General features: G+C 41.8%; 1 protein-coding gene across 2 annotated transcripts; it reads left to right on the top strand.

Moving 5' to 3' along the window:
- Window positions 1-8,878: 8,878 nt before the first annotated feature.
- On the top strand, window positions 8,879-19,184 carry LOC131240951 (protein GRAVITROPIC IN THE LIGHT 1-like). Of its 2 annotated transcripts, XM_058239513.1 has the most exons (4): window positions 8,879-9,209; window positions 9,364-9,451; window positions 9,556-9,670; window positions 17,166-19,184. In XM_058239513.1, the coding sequence occupies exon 4, from the start codon at window positions 17,166-17,168 to the stop codon at window positions 18,549-18,551; it is 1,386 nt and encodes a 461-aa protein (XP_058095496.1). In that variant the 5' UTR covers window positions 8,879-9,209; window positions 9,364-9,451; window positions 9,556-9,670; the 3' UTR covers window positions 18,552-19,184. The 2 variants fall into 2 exon arrangements, with proteins under 2 accessions (XP_058095496.1, XP_058095497.1); XM_058239514.1 differs by lacking the exon at window positions 9,364-9,451.
- The last annotated feature ends 478 nt before the right edge of the window (window positions 19,185-19,662 follow it).

The following is a 19,662-nucleotide window of genomic DNA, read 5'->3' as shown; positions in this document are numbered from 1 at the left end:
CCAAAACTTGTGTGTCCAACAAGATGTTTTTAATGGTAATCACCACAGTTTTGGTGTGGTCCCCTTGAGATTTGGATATGCTTGAGGACCCATGCCCTAACGTTACCTGACAAAACGGATAAACAACGTTAATATACTATAAGGGCGTGTTTGGACAGGCCCATCCCACGGGATTAGATTGTAATAGGGTGGATTGCATTCAATGATGACTGTGTCAGTGGATTGCAGGCAATCCCATGGGATTGCTAAAACCAGGGCATCTACCACCAAGTATGTTTGGCTCGCCTGGTCAATCCTGGGATTACGCTCAGCCAATCCCTTCCAATTTGTTTATCCAAACATGTCTCAGGCAAAAATCATGGGATTAGGTGGGATTAGGAGGGATTGGGTGGATTTCAAGGTAATGATGGTGATGTCAGTGGATTGCTGGCCATCCCGTGGGATTGCTCCAATCCAAGCAGAATTTCATCGTGCTTGTTTGGCACGCCCGGCCAATCCCGGGATTACTCCTTCCAATCCCTTCTAATACAAGCTAATCCAATCCAGCCTGCACGGCCAAACAGGCCCTAAATAGATCAAGGTGGGCCCCTCGGTCATGGCCACACCATGTTAGGTTAGGCCAGTGCCGTAGCTAATCTGCTCCCCGGACTCGAGTTGTACATGAGTCGATCCGAGTTAAGCTTGGCCTAGCTCGGCTCAGCCAACAGGCTACCCTAGCTTGGCTTGATCTTCGAGCCTGACTGGCAGCTTGACTCGGCTAGCTAGTTCAAACTGAGCTTGAGCTTGAGCTTGATCTTTCGAGCCGAGTTCGAGTTCCAGTTTAGGTTTTATATATATATATAAAAAATTTATTTTAATATATAAATATATACAAAATATTTATACTAGGCAAACCCAATCCTAGTTGAATTGATTTGAACTGAATCGCTGAGTCGAGCTTCTCTGAGTTGAGTAGAGCGAGTTAACCAAGCTAACTGGGTTCGTGTACAGCTTTACTCCAAGCCCACAGGTTTGGTTTCCTGTTGGCCCCACGGATACTGCACACGTGTGCTACACGTTTGCGACGTGGGACGCGATTCACGGGTTCAATATCCCGTCGTTGGCCATGCGGATTTACAGCGAAAGCCTTTAACAGGAAGTTCCTGCGCAAGGATGCTGGGTGGGTCCCATAGAAATCCATTCCGTCCATCCGTTTAGGAGTTCATTTTAGGACGTCGACCAAAAACGAGTTAGATAAAAAACTGAAGTGGATCACACGAGAAGAAAATTTCGGAAAAGAATGCTTCAACTGAATTTCCACTATATCATCTCATGTGGCCTATTTTAGTGTTTTATACACCTCATTTCTACATTTCTCACAAAAATCGCCGGTGCGTCCCACCCAACATCCTTGCGGGGGAACTTCATGCGAAAGTCTCTGTGGCAGGAAATCCTTGTCCATTCATTGGCCATAGCGAATTGCCGTACCAAGGACCAATGCTCACGAGGCTGTTGTTGACTGGACTCTGATAGCAAAGGACGCATAAGAGACGGAGAATCCTAACCATTGTCTGCATTCGCTGTGCACCGTCGCCGGATTGGAGATCTGGCCGGCTCTCCTTAACTCGTGCTTGTCGAAAGTGGCCCATAAAAAATTCCTTAAATAAGACTGCAAAATCTATTCGGCCCATTGTTCCTCTTTTTCTTTTGGGTAACTGACGTATCATTCCTCTTTAATGATGTTTATTTTTTTAGTAGAGGCATTTCGAAGGCTGTAATTTGATCGTCCGTCCGAAAATGAAGTCTCATTACTTCAGATGGGATTTTTTTCTTTTAGTAGGCTGATATGACTGAATTTGATTGAATAGTCTTCATTACTATAAATGAAATTAATAAAATATGGTTGAAAGTTGTTTGGCTTAATATATAGTCCATCATGCTCCATGTTTGACAGCAATATAAAAACTACCTTCTGCATATATTAAAACTTATAATTAAATTTATTTAGCGATAACTTCCACATAAAGAAAAATTAAAGGAATTATATTTCCAATAGGTAGGATTTTGTGTATGTACCATATGGCAATCTCATCATTTTCAAACGGCTGTTGAGAAAAGTAATAAAAAAGTAACAGATGTGTATTTGCATTAACAGATATTTATTTGCGAATGCCCTGTTAGTGACGTGAGAATCTTTACTAACCCCTTCGTTTAATAGGAATGTGACCTCATGGTTTGCAATCCAAACCGTTGACTGATCACATTATGATATCTCTTGGACAACATCCCTCGCAGATGAATACATGGCCTCTTTTGGTTGAACGTAGAACTGTCTCTGTCTCTGTATTTTTTTCCTTCGAAGTCTATGGAGGCCACAGATCAAAGGGATGGGACCTTCCTATCAAAGAAACTTTTAGTGTGTAGAATTTATAGGGCAGTGGAAATCATACCAATGGTTTGGATCATTGAACCATAAGCCTCAATGGTACAAAAGGACTGTGGAGGAAACTCTTGGTGTAAGGTCCGACGGAGCGGATTACGTGCGGCACCGGCCTCACCCATGACGGTGCGGCCCTTACCGTAGGGCACATGGTGTGTGGTCCAACGGAGAGTTGAATCTGCATAATAATTTTAACATCGTCCTCGAATGAACTGAAACAACGGATGGGCGACGTGGATATACAAATAAATTATTAAGGTGGGCCCCACACGGTAAGGGTAACAACGACTAAGGTGTTATCCGAGTAACACCTGATCCGCTTCGGGTGGCCGCTTTCTTCGCAAAGAAATCGGGTAGAAGGGAGAAAATTTTGTTGGGCCCACCTTGAATGTATATTCCTTATCCACGCCGTCCATCCATTTTTTTCAGGTTATTTTAGGGGTTAATACAATGGTTGAAGAACATCCACACCTCAGGTAGACCACACCAACGGAAACAGTGGTAATAATGATTTCCACCGTTGAAACCTTCCTAGTGACCACGGTGATGTATATTTATCATCCAACCTGTTCATAAGATCACAAGCTCGTGCATGAATGCAAAAAAATAATATAAACTTGATCCAAAACTTCTGTGGTCATCAAGAATTCTCAACGGCAGACGTTCAGTTCACACTGTTTCCTATGGTGTGGTCAACTTTTGCTTTTAATATATTTCGTTTTTGGTATAACAACTAAGATTATCTGTTAAAATGGATGGACGGAATGGATAAATTACATAAGTCACGGTGGGCCCACAAAGTTTACTCAGTACGCAATCAGCTTCCGGGACGTAGATTCCTGGGAAAGCCTTTTCCTCGAAATCCCCGCCCTGGGAAGTTAGCAGGGCCCACCGTGATGGTTGTGAGAATTCCACCCCGCCCATCTGTTTTTAGAGAACATTTTAGTACACAGGAACAAAAATAAACCATATCAAAGATTAGTGTGGGACACACGAGAGGTAACAGTGGGCCACCGTTGAAACCTTCGCACCGGCACAAAAAAGCTTTCAGTTCATCACAGTGGGATTGACCTTATAAACGGTTTGGATGTCATATAAACATCAAGATAGAGCCCATAAAGGTTTCAACAGTAGGTACTTCTTTTCCAAGTTTTTCCTCTGGGAGGGCCCACTTGAGTCTTGGATCCGCTTCATTTTTTTAATAACCCCTAAAATGAGCTCTCAAAGAAGAAAAACGGATTGGATTTCTCACAAACACCAAGTGGGCCCCACCTAACTTCCCAGCGCCGAAAGTTCATGTTAAATGCTTTCGATGGAAATCCGCGTCGGTTTGCAAGTTGCCGACGCATGGAGCCAATGGGGGCTAAGTGCGTTATTGTTTTTAGGCGCGCTCCAGTGATTCCGTCTTTACTAAGCCGACGTTGGTAACAGGCAGACTTTGTTCCGCGTGATGTATGTAGCGTCCAACACTTTTCATCGGACGCGTCACCTCGTATCAGTCCGAAGCTAAAAAAATCAGTCCGTCCAATACTGAAGTAGGACAGTTTAAGTTAATAACTTTTGATTTGGGCATCCTTATGTCGCACCAGACCAATATAAAGAAACAAATAAAAACATGAGAGCCAATTCTTTTAAAGTGGAGGATTTTGATATAGAGCAGGTGCTAAACACTTTCATGGCCAAAATGTAATAAAGAAAGCCTAATCAGATGCGGAAGTCAGTAAAACCATTAGAACCTTAAAATACGCATATCTTTCAAATCAAAATAAGTTACTCAACTTAGGATACTAAATTTCTGCCAAAGCCATGGTATGACTATTTAAAGGTTTGTAGGCTCATTTATCAATTACTAAATTTCTTCCATATATTTTAAAATTATTATTATTATTTTTCATTGGGAGTTTGAGAAGTCTGTGTGATGAGTCTAAAAAAGCTCCCTGAATTTAGAGTAATTCATGCCTTGCATCAACCATGAGCCATCCGTCCACGTGAACCCTTCAGATAAATGGCTTGGCTTGCTAGCCATTGGACCACTCGTACAAACTGTAAAACGAAACGGTCGAGTATATACTCTCGGCCCAATAATTATACAATATCTGTTTCGGTAATGGTGGGGCCATTTTCAAGTATTCCCACCCTTAATTACTTACATAATGCGTATTTGTTTTGATTCATCAAATATGAAATTTTGTATTTTTTATATTGGGGAACAATCTGACATTCTGCAAGAGTACGATAGATTATACTCTCTACCTGCACCGTACACGCGGTATCAAGGGTCAAAACTGAGAAGATACAAATCGGACGTGGTCCCTTTTGCGGATGGAGCATAGGCCAGAAAGTTATATTGCTTCGCTCACTTATAATCTCAACCGTCCAAATTTAAGCTGACAAATGGAGTGGTTGATGATGTTCAGATTAATAATCCTTTTGATCATGCTCCATCCCTATTGATCCCATTCTTTGGGTCGAGGAACATATTGCCACGTCTGCAGTGACAATGAAAACATTAACCCAATGAGGAGCACGCATTGCTGTGTAGCCTTCTTTATTCAACGGCGGGTTATTTTGAGTTGAGGAGTATGGGAAAGCATGATTTTAGATAGGCAGCAAAAGTGTACGAACGGCATACATTCAGGCACATTAAACTGTCCGTATGGTGGGGCCATGAATTAGAAGGTTGTAAGCCAAAAATCAGATTGTTTTAGGTAGAGAAACCTAAAATCCCCGCCGCTTGTGTGTTGTATTCGGACGGTTGATTATTTTGATATCAACCGTCCAATGAATTTTTATTATTACGCTAATTACATCAGTGTACTATCCTAACTTTTGTTTGTGTTCCAAATAGGATGGGGCTCGCCATCTAAACGGCATAAAATGAACTTTGTATATATAATGTCTTCAATATTCCAATGACTGGTTATCAACTAACACACGCTGCCAGAGTATCAAAGCTTTTCTCCTATCCAATTAATATCTATTTTCCACTCTGTCCGTTAAGCCTCTCCACCACGAAACCGATAGCGGGGCCCACATCTTTGATGTGACCGTGGCCCCTCAAAATCCAGCTGGACCCGCGGAATTCCTGGTCATTATAATAAACAACCAGCCAATTAATGGCAATGACTAAAATGTCCCTACCAAACTTCGTTTTACCCATTTCGTGACTGGAAACGTCCATCTTCCGGCTGGGAGCCAATTAGGTGAAGCCCCGGACTCACCCATGACGGTTCGTACCTTATCGTCGGGCCCACCTTAATGTATGTATCCTGTATCCACGCCGTCCATCCGTTTTCCCGTATCATTTTATTGCATTATCCTAAAAATGAAGCAGATCCAATAGTCAGGTGGACCATATCATAAGAAACAGTGATGATTGAACAGCCTACCATTAAAAACTTCTCAGGGTATTCCTTATTGTTTCCGTAGTGTTTATTTTCCATCCACCTGATAATTGGATCTGCGTCATTTTTAGGACTATCCCCTAAATGAACTGGAAAAAAGAATGGACGGCGTAGATTCACAATACATACATCAAGCGGGCCCCACATTAAGGGCCGCGCCCGTCTTGGGTGAGTCAGGGATCTCACATAATCCGCTTCCCTTCCGGATGTTATTAATCAGGCGGAAATAAAACAATCCTAACCTTTGGTTCAACTGGTAGGTCCACATGTTATGTGTATAATCAAGCCCGTTCAAAAGGTGCATCTCATATTGTGTAGATGATACTAATCAGAAATCAGACCAGTCCAACTCATTCGGTGGGCCCCACCACATGTTAGTGTTTTCTTGTCTTGTTACGTTGTTTTCCATGATTTGATTCTATCATGGTTATTTGGCATTGCGGCACCTTTTAGACAGGTGATGTCATGCACGTACCGAGTGGGTCCGAAAAAGGTCTGGTACCATGGCTACTTACGGCGGAACCGGTTCCACTGTTGGGAAACGGATTGGCTACTCCCCCTGACACCAGCCAATGGCTAGTGGTCGGTGCTCTGTGGGGCCCACCATGATGTATGTGTTTCATCCATGCCGTCCATCAATTTTCACAGATCATTTTAATGAAAGAGACCAAAAATAAGATATATCCCAATCTCAATTGGACCACATTACAGGAAACAGTGTTGAATGAGCATCGACCATTAAAAACATTTTGGGGGCTATAAAAGTTTTTTATCAAGCTGATTTTTGTTTTTTCCCTTCATCTGGATCTGTATGACCTAATCAACAGATTGGATGTCAAATAAACAGTACAGTGGGCCTTAGGAGGATTTTATTGGTGGATATCCAATCACTATTGTTTTCATGTGGTGTGGTCCAAATGAGATTTATATACCTCTCATTTTTGGATCAAGCCCTAATATGATCTTTAAAAATGGATGAACGGAATGGATGAAACATATACATCATTGTGGGTCCCACAGAGCATCGACCACCAGCCACGGGGCTGGTGTCAGGGGGAGTAGCCAATCCGTTTCCCCACTGTTGAGCCCCAGGTATCAGGGGAGAGTTCCGATACTCTGGCAGAGCATGACGCTTGATACGGATGCGGTTAAAAACTTTACACGTGGCGTTAGCTGGATCAAATTAAACCGACTAAATAGTGGAATCCACTGTCACTAATTCACATTCCCTCAATCCAATTCGTTGAGCAATCTCATCATCTGATTTGTTGACACTTGATTGTAGAAACAAGATCATTTTAAACCGTCCAATATTTATCCACCAATCTGACAAACAGAAAATTAGAGACGGATAGATTTTGATGCACGAAGCATCTAAACTAAGTCCCATAATTTCTACAGGTTTGATTGAAACTATTTGAATCAAACGTTATCTATGTCTATGTAATTTGTATTGCCGGCGTATCATCATTCACGGTCTACCAGAGTCTGAAAGCTTTTTACATACCATGCTGGTTTCTTTTTTTAATCCGTTGTACAGGTGTCGACATGTTCAGAAGCGGATTGGCTGGTGTAGCACACAAGGGCGATATAGCTGCTGTGTTGACGTCAGCAAGTTCTGTAGATCCCATCACGAGGTATTTGTTACAAACCGTCCATCCATTTTACGAGGTTGTGCTAATTCTTGATACAAAAAATAAGAAATATCTAAACATCAAGTGGACCACACCGAAAAAAGAAGTGGGGGATTGAACGCCTACCATTGAAATCCTTTTGGGGGTCACTGAAGTTTTGGATCAATATGATATTTGTTTTCCTCTTCATCCATGTCTTTGTAACCTTATAAACAGATTGGATGGAAAATACACGTTTTGGTGGGCCCTACGAATGTTTTAACGGTGAAAATCATTTTACTCGCTGCTATTTGTGGTGTGATCCAGTTAAGATTTGGATATGATTCATTTTTCGTCTCGTGCTTTAAAATGATCTCGACAAATGGATGAACGGTGTGGATATAACAAATACATCATTTTTAGGCCGATGTAACTTTGATCTCCTCCCTTTGAACCTTTCCTACGACTAGGAGTTGCGGGAGCGTCAGCGACTCAGCGCTTGTCTTTCCACGACACGTACCTACACCAGCTTTATCGCTGGTGTGTGGTACACCAGCCAATCCGTTTCCTGAAGAGAGCGTCATGGAGATTGGAGTTTTTCAGATGAATATGAACGGTTGTTTCTTCTTTCCTAGCCGTCTATTTTGTATAGGCACTTTTTTAATGGTTCTAAGCATTCTAATCCGAGAGCTGTTTGGTGCATGGGCCATCCATGGTGGGGTCTAGAAAACCAATGATCTGGATGACTGAACCATGGCCGACTTTTTACAAACTTTCTGCGCGAGCATTCTACAGTACCACGAGAGACTGAAAGCGCTAGCGTGACTATCGCTGGAGCGAACAGAACGTATTATGTAGATGAGATCCACCCCGTCCATTAGGTTTTGGTTGCTCTAATTGGACCGTCACCCAAAAATCAGACAGATTCAACGGTGAAGTATGTTACACGATAGGAAACAGTTGACATGGGAAGTCCCACCATTAAAACCGTGCAACTTTTGTGCGGGTCCATCGTGTTGTGTCTACCATCCAATCCAGTATCTGAAGTTGCAAATCATGATGTTTCAAAAGTCTTGTGGTCCACAGCACGTGAATTCATCGGTTTTGGTCTTGATTTAACACTATCCTTTATGGTGTGGTCCCGATAAGTCTCTGATTGGAATTATATTTACAATTCATGGTTAAAATGTTACGCCGTACTTGATGGACGGAGTGGATCTAATTTATGTTAGCAAAAGGCAGGGCGTCCACGTGTCTACGCTAGTGAGGCTGGCGCCGTTCGTAAATTTAGATACTCGATTTTTACTGCTCACTGACACGTCGAAGTAGCTTTCCCAGCATATAATGACCAAACTACCCTTCCCGGAGTCGGATCTATACAAGCGTTGGGACCTGAAGCGGTGGGACGCATTTGTAAATCTGCTAACAGGTAAAACCTATAGGTAGAACAAACCTAGGGTCTTATTCCCAATACATATATCCCGACATATTTTTGTAGCTTGCATTTTCGTCTTTTCTTCCCGCTCTGGTTTTCCCATCTCTTCTCGAAGCGATATATTCGAGATTTCTTTTAGCAAGAAAATCTTCGAGTAGGAGAAGAAGATTCAAAGCTGTGATTTTCTTATTGTGAGAAGCTTTTGGTCAGGGTCAAAGGAAGGAAAAAAAAAACCCTTTGCGGATATTTCAAAGGGCAGATTTTCATCAATGAAGATTCCAACTTTAGAAGCTTCCATTTTTGGATTGTACTACTGAAATGAAGGATGTCTCAGGAAGGTATGTTTTTTAATCTCTAATCGCCGGATTATTTTCCTCTTCAAATCTGTGATTTCTGGAAAGTTCCATCAAGATGATGAAGCCCAACCGTTGATTTGGTGGGGTTTTCCTTACGCTCGCCGGAGCTTCTGATTTTGTCTTGCTGATATTTTAGGGTGAGGAGAGAATAGGAAGGGGAAAATCGCCTTCTCGAAGTTCGTCTTTTTAAAAGTCTGTTCGACGTGTTAATTTTTCTTTCCAAGGTGGGATTGAGAAGACGAAGATTGTGATTTCATATGATTTTGCTCTGTTTGGATTGAAGAAAATCTAACAAAACGGTAGTTTTTTAATTGTTTTTGGACTGCAGGGGTTTCGTTACTTGCGTCAGGGGTGTTTGACGGTGTGCTCGCCCCTTTTTCTCGCGATATTTCACCAATGAAGAGAGATGGACGGAAAACGTAATTTCTCGGGGCTTTGAAAAGGTATGAATACCCACCGACCCCCGTCTTTGATAAATCTTGCCAATATTCGGTAAAGCCGGTTCGGTAATCTATCGGACCAGTAATTCACATGCCCCTTATCGTGTTTGTTTCGGGATCAGTCGATTTGGTGCTCCCTGCATATACCTTTGCTCCTTTACACGCACCACACGTGAAAACCTGGCTGGTACGTGGGACGTTAGAACGAGCGTAGGAGGTCCGTGGTTTACTCGTTATACTAGAAAAAAGGACGGTTTGGAAAAACTTGCCGTTGGTACCACATAGAAGGTACAGGTGTGGCGCTGGTGCGCGGTGGTCCTGCTTTGGTTTTTTCATATGGCCATTCCCATAGCCACTCAAAGGCTCCACACGTTCGCCAATCGGCACCCGTGCTGTGTCTCAGAAGACTTTTTTTTAAAAATTATATAGTTTTAGTTTTTTTTTAATTATTAGAAAGCTGTAATCCTCCCTTGGTTCTACTCTCCTGGTCTGTCCATGATTTGTCAGTGTCAGACGCGACTGACATAAGAAATATACACCACGTGAATGGCGCTGGGCCGCTTGTATGAGGCAGGACTGGATTTTGGGTTTTTGCATTCACATGGTTCACACGTGGGAGCAAGGAACCCGTGTGGGAAAGGACATACTTACCTGGCTATTCCCGTCACGCGGTTGCCATTCTCGAAAATCAGGGGAATATGAAGATTTGCTGGGTCACACATTTGCGTAAATCTTGGACCCTTGAATCAATTTCTGTTGACGGTCATTATTATTATTATTATTTTGTACGTGTGTGGCTAGCTTGAGTATCACACAGTCATGCCTTTTAGTCCTATATATAATCTCCACGGTGGAGATGACCTGAAGAGGGGGTCCATGTCCACACGTGTGCTTGTTTTAGACACGTGAGGGTAGTTCACTTTATTTTTGCCCTCGCGAGTAGGCTTGGCGCTTCTTGCCGTTTTCATTTCCCTTGTCAGACGCGTCTGAAATATCATTGTCATTTTCGAGGACCCTTAGGGCAGTTCCTCTGCAAAGCTTATTCTACATAGTTGTGTGTGGGTCCCACTGTGATGCGTACCGTGCATCGGAACATCCGCTCAGGTCATTATGTGAGCCCTCTAAATGTTCTCCCTGCATTATTTATTTCTTTATTTTTTATTTAAAGCCAATCCAAAACTAAGATGGGCCACAGAAAATCATGCCTAATGTCTCTAAAATCACTGGTGCCCGCCTGACTCTCGGAATGGCCTGCTTTTGGGGGCATTAATTCATTCTGGTGGAACGCATCCTAATGAACGGATTGGATGGCATATATAAAAACACGGTGGGCGTCACCAACAGTACAAAAGGCTTTAATGGTGGTTGTCCCCATCCCAACTGTTCCCTGTGGTGTGATTCGCTTGTGTTTTGGACTGGCCCATTTCTGGATATGATGTGAACTAGAAGGGGCAGAACTTGCGGTCAGAGCAGATGTGGGAACTACATCACTGTGGGCCACACACACCACATTGCAAAATAAACTTTCTATAATAGTTCTACGGTTACCGGTTTTTACTCAGTTATTTATTGGTGATGGACACACCTTTAATGATACCATGTATTAGATGGAAGCGGATTGTGTACTGAGTAACTCAGTACGGTAAGCGTACTGAGTAAACTCCATGGGCCCCAGTGTCATTCATACATTATATCTACTCCGTTCATTTCTTTTAACACATAATTTTAAGGCTTTATCCAAAAAATGGAGTATATACAAACCTCAAATGGACCACACCACCGGAAACAGTGTGAATTGAACATCTACCATTGAAAATTTCTTGGGGACAACGGAAATTTTAGATCAAGCTGATATTTCTGTTTTCCCTTCATCCATGTCTTTCTTATCTTATGAAAAGGTTGGATGACAAATAAACATCACTAGGGGCCTTAGAAAGTTTTCAATGGTTAAAATCAATAGTTCCACTTTTTCCAGTGGTATGGTCCACTTGAGCTTTGTATATGTATCAATTTTCGGTTGAACCCATAAAATGATCTGGAAGAACGAATGGACAGCGTGGATAAACCACACGCATTCGTAGTGAGCCCAACTGAGTTTACTCAGTACGATAAGAGCGTACTGAGTAACTCAGTACGCAATCCGATTCCGTATTAGATAGCTGTCTTTGGGCCCTCCGGACCGGTTCTTGGTGCACAATCAACCGTTCACTGCTCTCCCTTGCATGTTAGCCAGTTCCCCTTGAATTTTCCAATGAGAGCGGTCCACATGCTTCCATTGAGACCATCCAACTTGTGGTCCATGATAGTGGACGTTGAATGGGGAAGAGATTGGGCTGGTTAATGGACATAAATTTTCAATTTTGATGACCTTACACTGTTTATTCTTTCATTTTGGGCCATTATTTTTGCACCCACGTATTGGGCTTCAAGCCTCAAGGACTGGTCCATCGTTGACTAATTTTGCTTAGTTCTAGAACTCGGTGATCTAGGCCAGAATTCTGATGGGCCAGCTTGACTTGATGAGTTTTGATCTGAGAACTCAGCTTGAACTAGATTCATCTAGTTCGTCTACTGACTTGGCCCACTAATTGTAATTAATGAAAAATGTAATCCATTCCCTGAAAGGATAAAAAACCTGATGACCTTGACTGTGAAATAAAAAACCACGACATCAGTAAACATCCAGTCCTTGACTAAGTATTTTAAATGTTCACAGCTATTTTACATATTTTTATTTAATTTTTAGACCATCCAGTCTGAGTCAAGCAAAGACTCGTCTGAATGTTCAAGTTGATCACACTCAGCTGGACACTGTTGAGTTATGGGGTTTTTGAACTAATGAGGTTTTGGCCATCAGCCACCCACGATAGGCCCATTGTGGCATTGACAGTACAGTATGCCATGTGAATCTGTCAGCAGAGTAGCACAATCCATCTGGACAAGATCATGCTGATGTGCTTTTGGTATCCCAAATGGTCTCATGATCCTTGGTCTGAGACTTGTGTGTGTGCAAACACATTTTCCGTCTTTCTGCACAACTTTAATTCGAACTAGAAACTCCACACCCAAAATAGAAATGGATACATGCAGTATCCCGATGCCCCTTTCTATGGGTCATATCCTGTGACTGTGAGACATTGATTGTATGTTGAATGCTCCTCAAGCGCTGGTGGTGTTCAAATGGATGGGCCAAGTGAACATAGTAAGTTAGTCTTTTTTTTCATTTTCTTTTTTTTTTTCTTTTTTTTTTTTTTTCTTTTCTTTTTTTGAAAGATGAATGCAGTTAGCTGTCACAAAGAAATGTTGGAAACAGACGGTTAAGAATTAAGATGGCCTGGTTGATATTTTTTCTGGCCATGCTTAATCAACGGTGGAGCCCCTTGACTGTAAATGTTTTGAACATAGTTAGCATAACTCTGTTTTAAAATCCGAATGGTTAAGGAATAAAAACTCGTGTAATCAATTAAACCTTTGGAACAAGGTGTAAATTCAAAGATTTAAAGGGAAAAAGAAAAAGAAAAGACAAAACAAACCGAATTGAGCTCTGTTTTTAATCAAAATGCATTTTATTATAAAAAAAGAACTTTTGGGAAATGGATGGATCTATTCAAGGATTACTTGAAGAGGAAGGGTTTGAGAAGGTCAAAGGACAATATTTGTTTACCTATACATTATTACGCATGCATATAGAAATTAGAATTATTTGGATATTTATATATGATATATATTCACTTATACTGTGCTTTTTCCTCCTCTCTCCTGCCTTTTTTTTTTTTTTTAGTGTTTCCATTTTTAGTGATTTTTTAAACCTTCATTTTAATGATCAAGAACGAATTAAACACAAACATTTCCCGCATGCATATAGAAATGGATGGATCTATTCAAGGATTACTTGAAGAGGAAGGGTTTGAGAAGGTCAAAGGACAATATTTGTTTACCTATACATTATTACGCATGCATATAGAAATTAGAATTATTTGGATATTTATATATGATATATATTCACTTATACTGTGCTTTTTCCTCCTCTCTCCTGCCTTTTTTTTTTTTTTAGTGTTTCCATTTTTAGTGATTTTTTAAACCTTCATTTTAATGATCAAGAACGAATTAAACACAAACATTTCCCGCATGGTTTGTTTCTTGCCAAATGGCATTTCGCCATATGCACATTTTCCCATTTGAATAGTGGAATGGTTGCTATGGTGCTACCACCAGTTAATAAATGGTGGCAAATATGCACCACTGATTGCCTTTCTGTTTATGGGATTTTTATATGTTAACCCCTCATTAATTTTATATTTACATTCAAGTACTTAATTAAATAAACTTTGCGTTAAGCTGCCTGATTAATTAATTTTACCTTGATAGTATACTTTTTGTTAGTTTTATCTCACATCTTGTTTGACACCTTGGATTTGGGGGGGATTCTAGCGTATTCCAAATCCCTTGGTCCTTAGGCAAGGTGGATTAGAGGGTATTCCAAATCTAGAGGATTTCAAATCCTCACTTTTTGACGAGTTTTACTATCCCTTCCTTGTACTAGGGTTACCAATCCGCTCTTCTTCTTTTTTGGCTCATTTTTAAAGGCAAGAGATTTGTGTGTGTAACATGTGTCACTAAGCTATTAATCTATTATAAACATGACCCACTGACGATATCCGAAAACAATTAGATTACCAACTGATTCATTAAAATTACATCAATAAAATGATATGAACAATCCAAACATTGGCCATCTAAATTAACTGTTAAGAAATGTTGGTTGGTCACTGCTGGCCCTTTCATGGCTTTGAACTTAATCAATTTTGGCGAAAGTATATGTTTCAATCACTGTATCAAACATCACCTACATATACTAATTAGGGATATTAAAGTTGATTTAGTAATTAAATTCAAACTCCTATAAATATACTACATAATTTTAGTGCATGGTTATTTTTGGATTGCACAAGATTTTGAATCCAAGGTGCCTAACACAATCGAGAATTTGGAATCCAGTGGATTTTCAGTCTAGGTATGCTGAACCCGTGGTGCCAAATGAGGCCTTACGTTCAGTCAAATTTTTATCCTATATGACAAAAAATGCCCTTCGGTAGATTATTATGGCTCTAATAATCATCTTCTCATAAATAATTGCACACCAGATGATTGCTTTGAGATTGTATTGTCATCTCATCACTTGCTTCATTAAAAAATATATATATTATTTCATAATAGATGACGGGGCTCCCCTATGCTAAACACTTATTTTGAATTAGTAATCAAACACTCAAACCTCTCCACATAGCATGCATGTTTTCAAGATGGTTTCAATAATTGTGTTACACCATGGATAGGACATATATACCAAAAACCACCCTAATCATGTGATCCTAATCGTCAACCAGATTTCATGCAATTTGCATGAGTAATGTTGGTTGAACAGTCCCCTATATGTCCATCTGTAAATTTCAATGTTCTTCTGATCAGTAGGTACGGCCAAACAAATGGAAGGTCAGGATCTTGTACATGTGCATTGCGTGCAGGGATATTGAATGCTTGATCTCCAAATTAATATTTATTAGTATTGAATCAGTGGATTCCTCTCTTTAGGGTATTATGAATGCTATGCTAGTGCACTTGATCACTGAAGGATTTTGCCGCATATTTGCGAACATGGCACATGCACATGTACATGAACTGTGAGATATTCATTGGTTGGAATGCAATCCTCCATGAACATGACTTAGCCAAAAAGTAATAATAATTAGCCAAAATGTGGATAGTCAATATATAGATAATTAGTCAAATTTCCATTAATTTCTTAGTTTTTTTTTTTTTTTTTTCATGTGTGGCCCACTTAATGAGTAGGCTGGCCTGATTATTGGGCCATGGAGTCTAGACACTTTATGAATCTAGAACTATTGACTCTCCTCCATCCCTACCAGGTTAGCATGTGTAAAACGATCACATGGTGAATGTAATTCATTCCAGATCGTCCAAATCAGGGCCCGTATCATGTATTTCTTTGATCCTGGTGATGCATCTCCGAACAATGAATTGTATATGGCATATAAACACCACGGTGGATCCCATGAAAAACTAATGGTGGTTTTACCATCTCAACCTTTTCCTAGGGTATGGCTGCTTGGGTTCTAGACGGTCGTGATTTTATGGGTTCAAAATTAGACATGAGACTGTGTACCTGATGGATGGGGTGGATCTCTTGAAAGTTCCACCTACGGGGCTCCTTATGTATATCGGTAGTTTTTTTTTTTTTTTTTTTGTAATATTAGTATTTATTGTTTACAGATTACAAGATTTTGTTGTTATGTTGGGGGCGTTTTGGTCAACACCAAAGAAAAAACTAACAGAAGGTACTGCCGTGGCATTTAGCTTAATTGGCAAGGCAGCTTGATAAAAAGTTCATTTAAGTAGGTACCAGTCTAGATGTAGATATCAAATTAATGAGCTAGCATTGTACAAAAAACCCTTTTTGAAAAAAATAAAAAATAAAAAAAGAAACTTAAAATGACATGTACGTCTTTTGAAGACTTTCATACTCGGGCTGATTGTGATGCTTGTTACTCACGCACGTAGAAGTTACTTAGAAATTGCATACAAATAAGTTGTATTAAACCTTCCAAATCATCGGTCCAAGTTTACATGCACCCTGAATTAAAAAGTAGTCATATTTGACTTTCTCACTTTTGGTATTGGTGGACGTTAAATGGACGGTTGAAAATCGTCCAATTTCAACAAACAAGTGTCCACGAATAAGCTGTTACGATTTTTCAAACAGAATCCGAATTTTAGACTATGACTTGGCTACAGTGGAATATTACCTCCGAATAAAAGCGTACTACTCTGCCAGTTATCGAATTACTCTAAATACAGATAGTAATCTTAAAAATAGCAGCCGATACTAAACAACCATTTCCCACTGAAATTGTCTGTTATAATGGCTACAGTTGCCAGTGGATGAACGGTTCGGATCATGTAGATGCCTGTTATAAGTTCTGGTATGCCTGCAGTATCACAAACATGTATGGCAAAGTAGTATCTTGACATCGGGAGACATCGCGACCAACATAAAAATAGTAATAGTAATGCGAGAAACACGAAATCTCAGCTGTGTTTCGCGTTACACGATAAAACAACGCCCGTTTCCCCTCAGTGCGTGGCTTTCGAGTTTATAAAACGCGTCTCCTTCGAAAACCCCATCCTCGCCCTCTCCTTTATCTTTCCCGCCCTTAAAAAAAATAAAAATAAAATAAAATAATACTCCTTTTACCCCTTGCAAAAAAAGCATTGGAAACTCTCCTAAAAAGCCAAAATCCCTCCACCACGACCACCGTCCTCGATCCGAGAGTTTAAAGCGAAAGCTCTCTCTCCTCCCCCCCTTTTCATCGCACGCCCGATCCCATCCTTCCATGCCTTCTTCCCCTTTCCTTTCCCCCACCATTTTCAAGAACCGAATCTCATCTCTTTCTTTCTGTTTCCTTCCTTTCTTCTCCAGATGGATTCCATTAAACCGGTGTCTTCCAACGTCAACGGCTTAGTACAGACCTTCGCTAAGAAGGTCCTCCGTTTCCGAACATCTGGAATCGCCCCTGATGATGGGCTTCGCAAGGTGAAGTTGCCCGAGAACACCGTTGTAGATCCGTCCCCCAAGGCCTGTTTTTCTCAGCCTCTGGATGGCCCCAGCATCGAGGAGGAGAAGGAGAAGCTCCGGAAAAGAGAAGCCATGGAGGCGCTTCTCGCCAAGCTTTTTGCTAGCGTCTCTGCCGTTAAGGCCGCCTACGCCCAGCTCCAGATTGCGCAGTCGCCGTACGATCCCGAGACCATTCAGTCGGCTGACAAAGTTGTGATTGCCGAGCTGAAGAAGCTGTCGGAGTTGAAGCACTTCTACGTGAAGAAACAGATACTTCCCTCGCAGGAATCGCAGCTGCTGGCGGAGATTCAGGAGCAACAGAATCTGTTGAAGACGTACGAGATCATGGGGAAGAAATTGCAGTCGCAGCTCCAGCTCAAGGACTCAGAGATCCTCTTCCTCAAAGAGAAGCAGCAGGAATTGGATGGGCAGAACAGATCGCTCGAGAAGAGGCTAAATCCGAGCAGTTCTCTGTCTGCTCTCAACAATCTCCATATTTCTGGATTGAATCCCAATCATTTCATCTTGGCTCTCCGCCACACGATCAAATCAATCCGAATCTTTGTTAAGTTGATGATCGATGAGATGGAGTCTGCAGGATGGGATCTTGATGCCGCAGCCCATTCCATCGAGCCGGATGCAGTTTATGTGAAGCCGTTCCACAGATGCTTCGCCTTCGAAGCTTATGTCTGCAGAAAGCTCTTTGGAGATTTCCAGTTCCCTAAATTCTCTACTCCAAGCGAGCATTCGTCGAAACAGAGGCACCGACGACGCCATTATTTTGATAGTTTCATGCAGTTGAAGTCCGTGAAGACGGTGGAATTTCTCATGGAAAGTCCTGAATCATCATTCGGGAAATTCTGCCGTTCAAGGTATCTAGCATCGGTGCATCCGAAGATGGAGGCGGCCTTCTTTGGGGATCTCACTCAGAGGAGCCTTGTGAGCTCTGGCAAGGTTCCAGAAACCCCATTCTTCGGGGCGTTTGCAGAGGCAGCGAAGCGGGTCTGGCTTCTGCACTGCTTGGCTTTCTCATTCGAGCCGGAGGCCTCCATTTTTCAGGTGAGGAAAGGGTGCCGGTTTTCCGATATGTACATGGAAAGCGTAGTCGACGACACAGGTTTTGTGGCCGATGATGCGCCGGATATCAGGCTTCAGGTGGGTTTCACGGTCGTGCCGGGATTTATGGTCGGGAAGACTGTCGTACAGTGCAAGGTGTATCTCAACGGCTGGAAGTCATCCAGCGAGCGATGACAGCATGGGCTTCCTGTTGGAGAAATGCCAAAGGCTACTTGGGTGAGGACGAGTGGCACGTGTACTAGCATACGTGTGTGAAATATGGACCATTCATCAGCTTGGCCCTGCTCCATGCTCACCCAAGAATTTGGTTGTTTTTAGCGGACTGTTTGGTCGCTCTCGCAGTCGGGGATGGCTGATGAACGGCCTGGATCTCACACGTGTGTGCCGGGCTGGACGCGTGGCTCCTATTCCTCGACCGAGTGTCCTGGCAGGGTTGATCATGTTTTTTTGGGTGGTATGTGACGACGCTCGTCTCTCGGAGGCATCTGGTGGGCCCCACACGGGTGTGGCAGGTTTACTGTCTGGAATTTGCAGAATGGGGCAGCTGGATGGAGTGGCGACTGGTGTTTTTGATGTCTGGGATGCTGTGAAATGGAGATGACAAAGGAAAACGTGTGGACGGAGCTGCGATTTTTTTTTTATATATATAAAAGGAGATCCTGTTTTTCTTACTATATAAAAATGCGGGTGCTAAGATAGTATGAATAGGAAGCGACTCGAAGTTGGGACTTGTGATAGAGTAGAAAATCTTGTGTATATTTATCTTTTGTTCGTCTTGGAAACAACAACAGTAAAAATGTCTCTACACCTCTCTCTCTAGATATGCTTATGCGACATCCAGCCCATCCAGATGGCTGGCCCCACCACGAGTATCATTTAGTATAAAAATCTGTCGGTACGTCTCGTGGTTAGAAAACGTTTACAATGGATCATTCCAATGGTTATTCAATGTGCATCGTGGCCCACCTAATGAATCGATCAGGCTGGTTCTTGCATCAGACGATCATTATGGTATGGATAACCATATTAATGGACGGGATGTCACTCACACATGATAGATTGGAAGTATCCACCTCTTGATTTGGAACTTATGCTCCACTGTTGGATGTGAGCATTTCTCATATATAGTCTTATACAAAGTCGCGTTTGGGCCCACGTGGGACCTACTATGATCATGGTGGATGCCACTAGACAGGAGGATTCGACCAGGGCCCGCTGGACCCCAAAATTCCTGATATTGAACCATTTGTCCATTTCTGGCTGTCATCGGCGTAGTCTTCGGGCA

The sequence above is a fragment of the Magnolia sinica genome, chromosome 3 (genome assembly GCF_029962835.1).
Source record: "Magnolia sinica isolate HGM2019 chromosome 3, MsV1, whole genome shotgun sequence".
NCBI lineage: Eukaryota > Viridiplantae > Streptophyta > Magnoliopsida > Magnoliales > Magnoliaceae > Magnolia > Magnolia sinica.
Note: the sequence above shows the minus strand (reverse complement) of the source record. Positions and strands in the feature narration are given on the sequence as shown.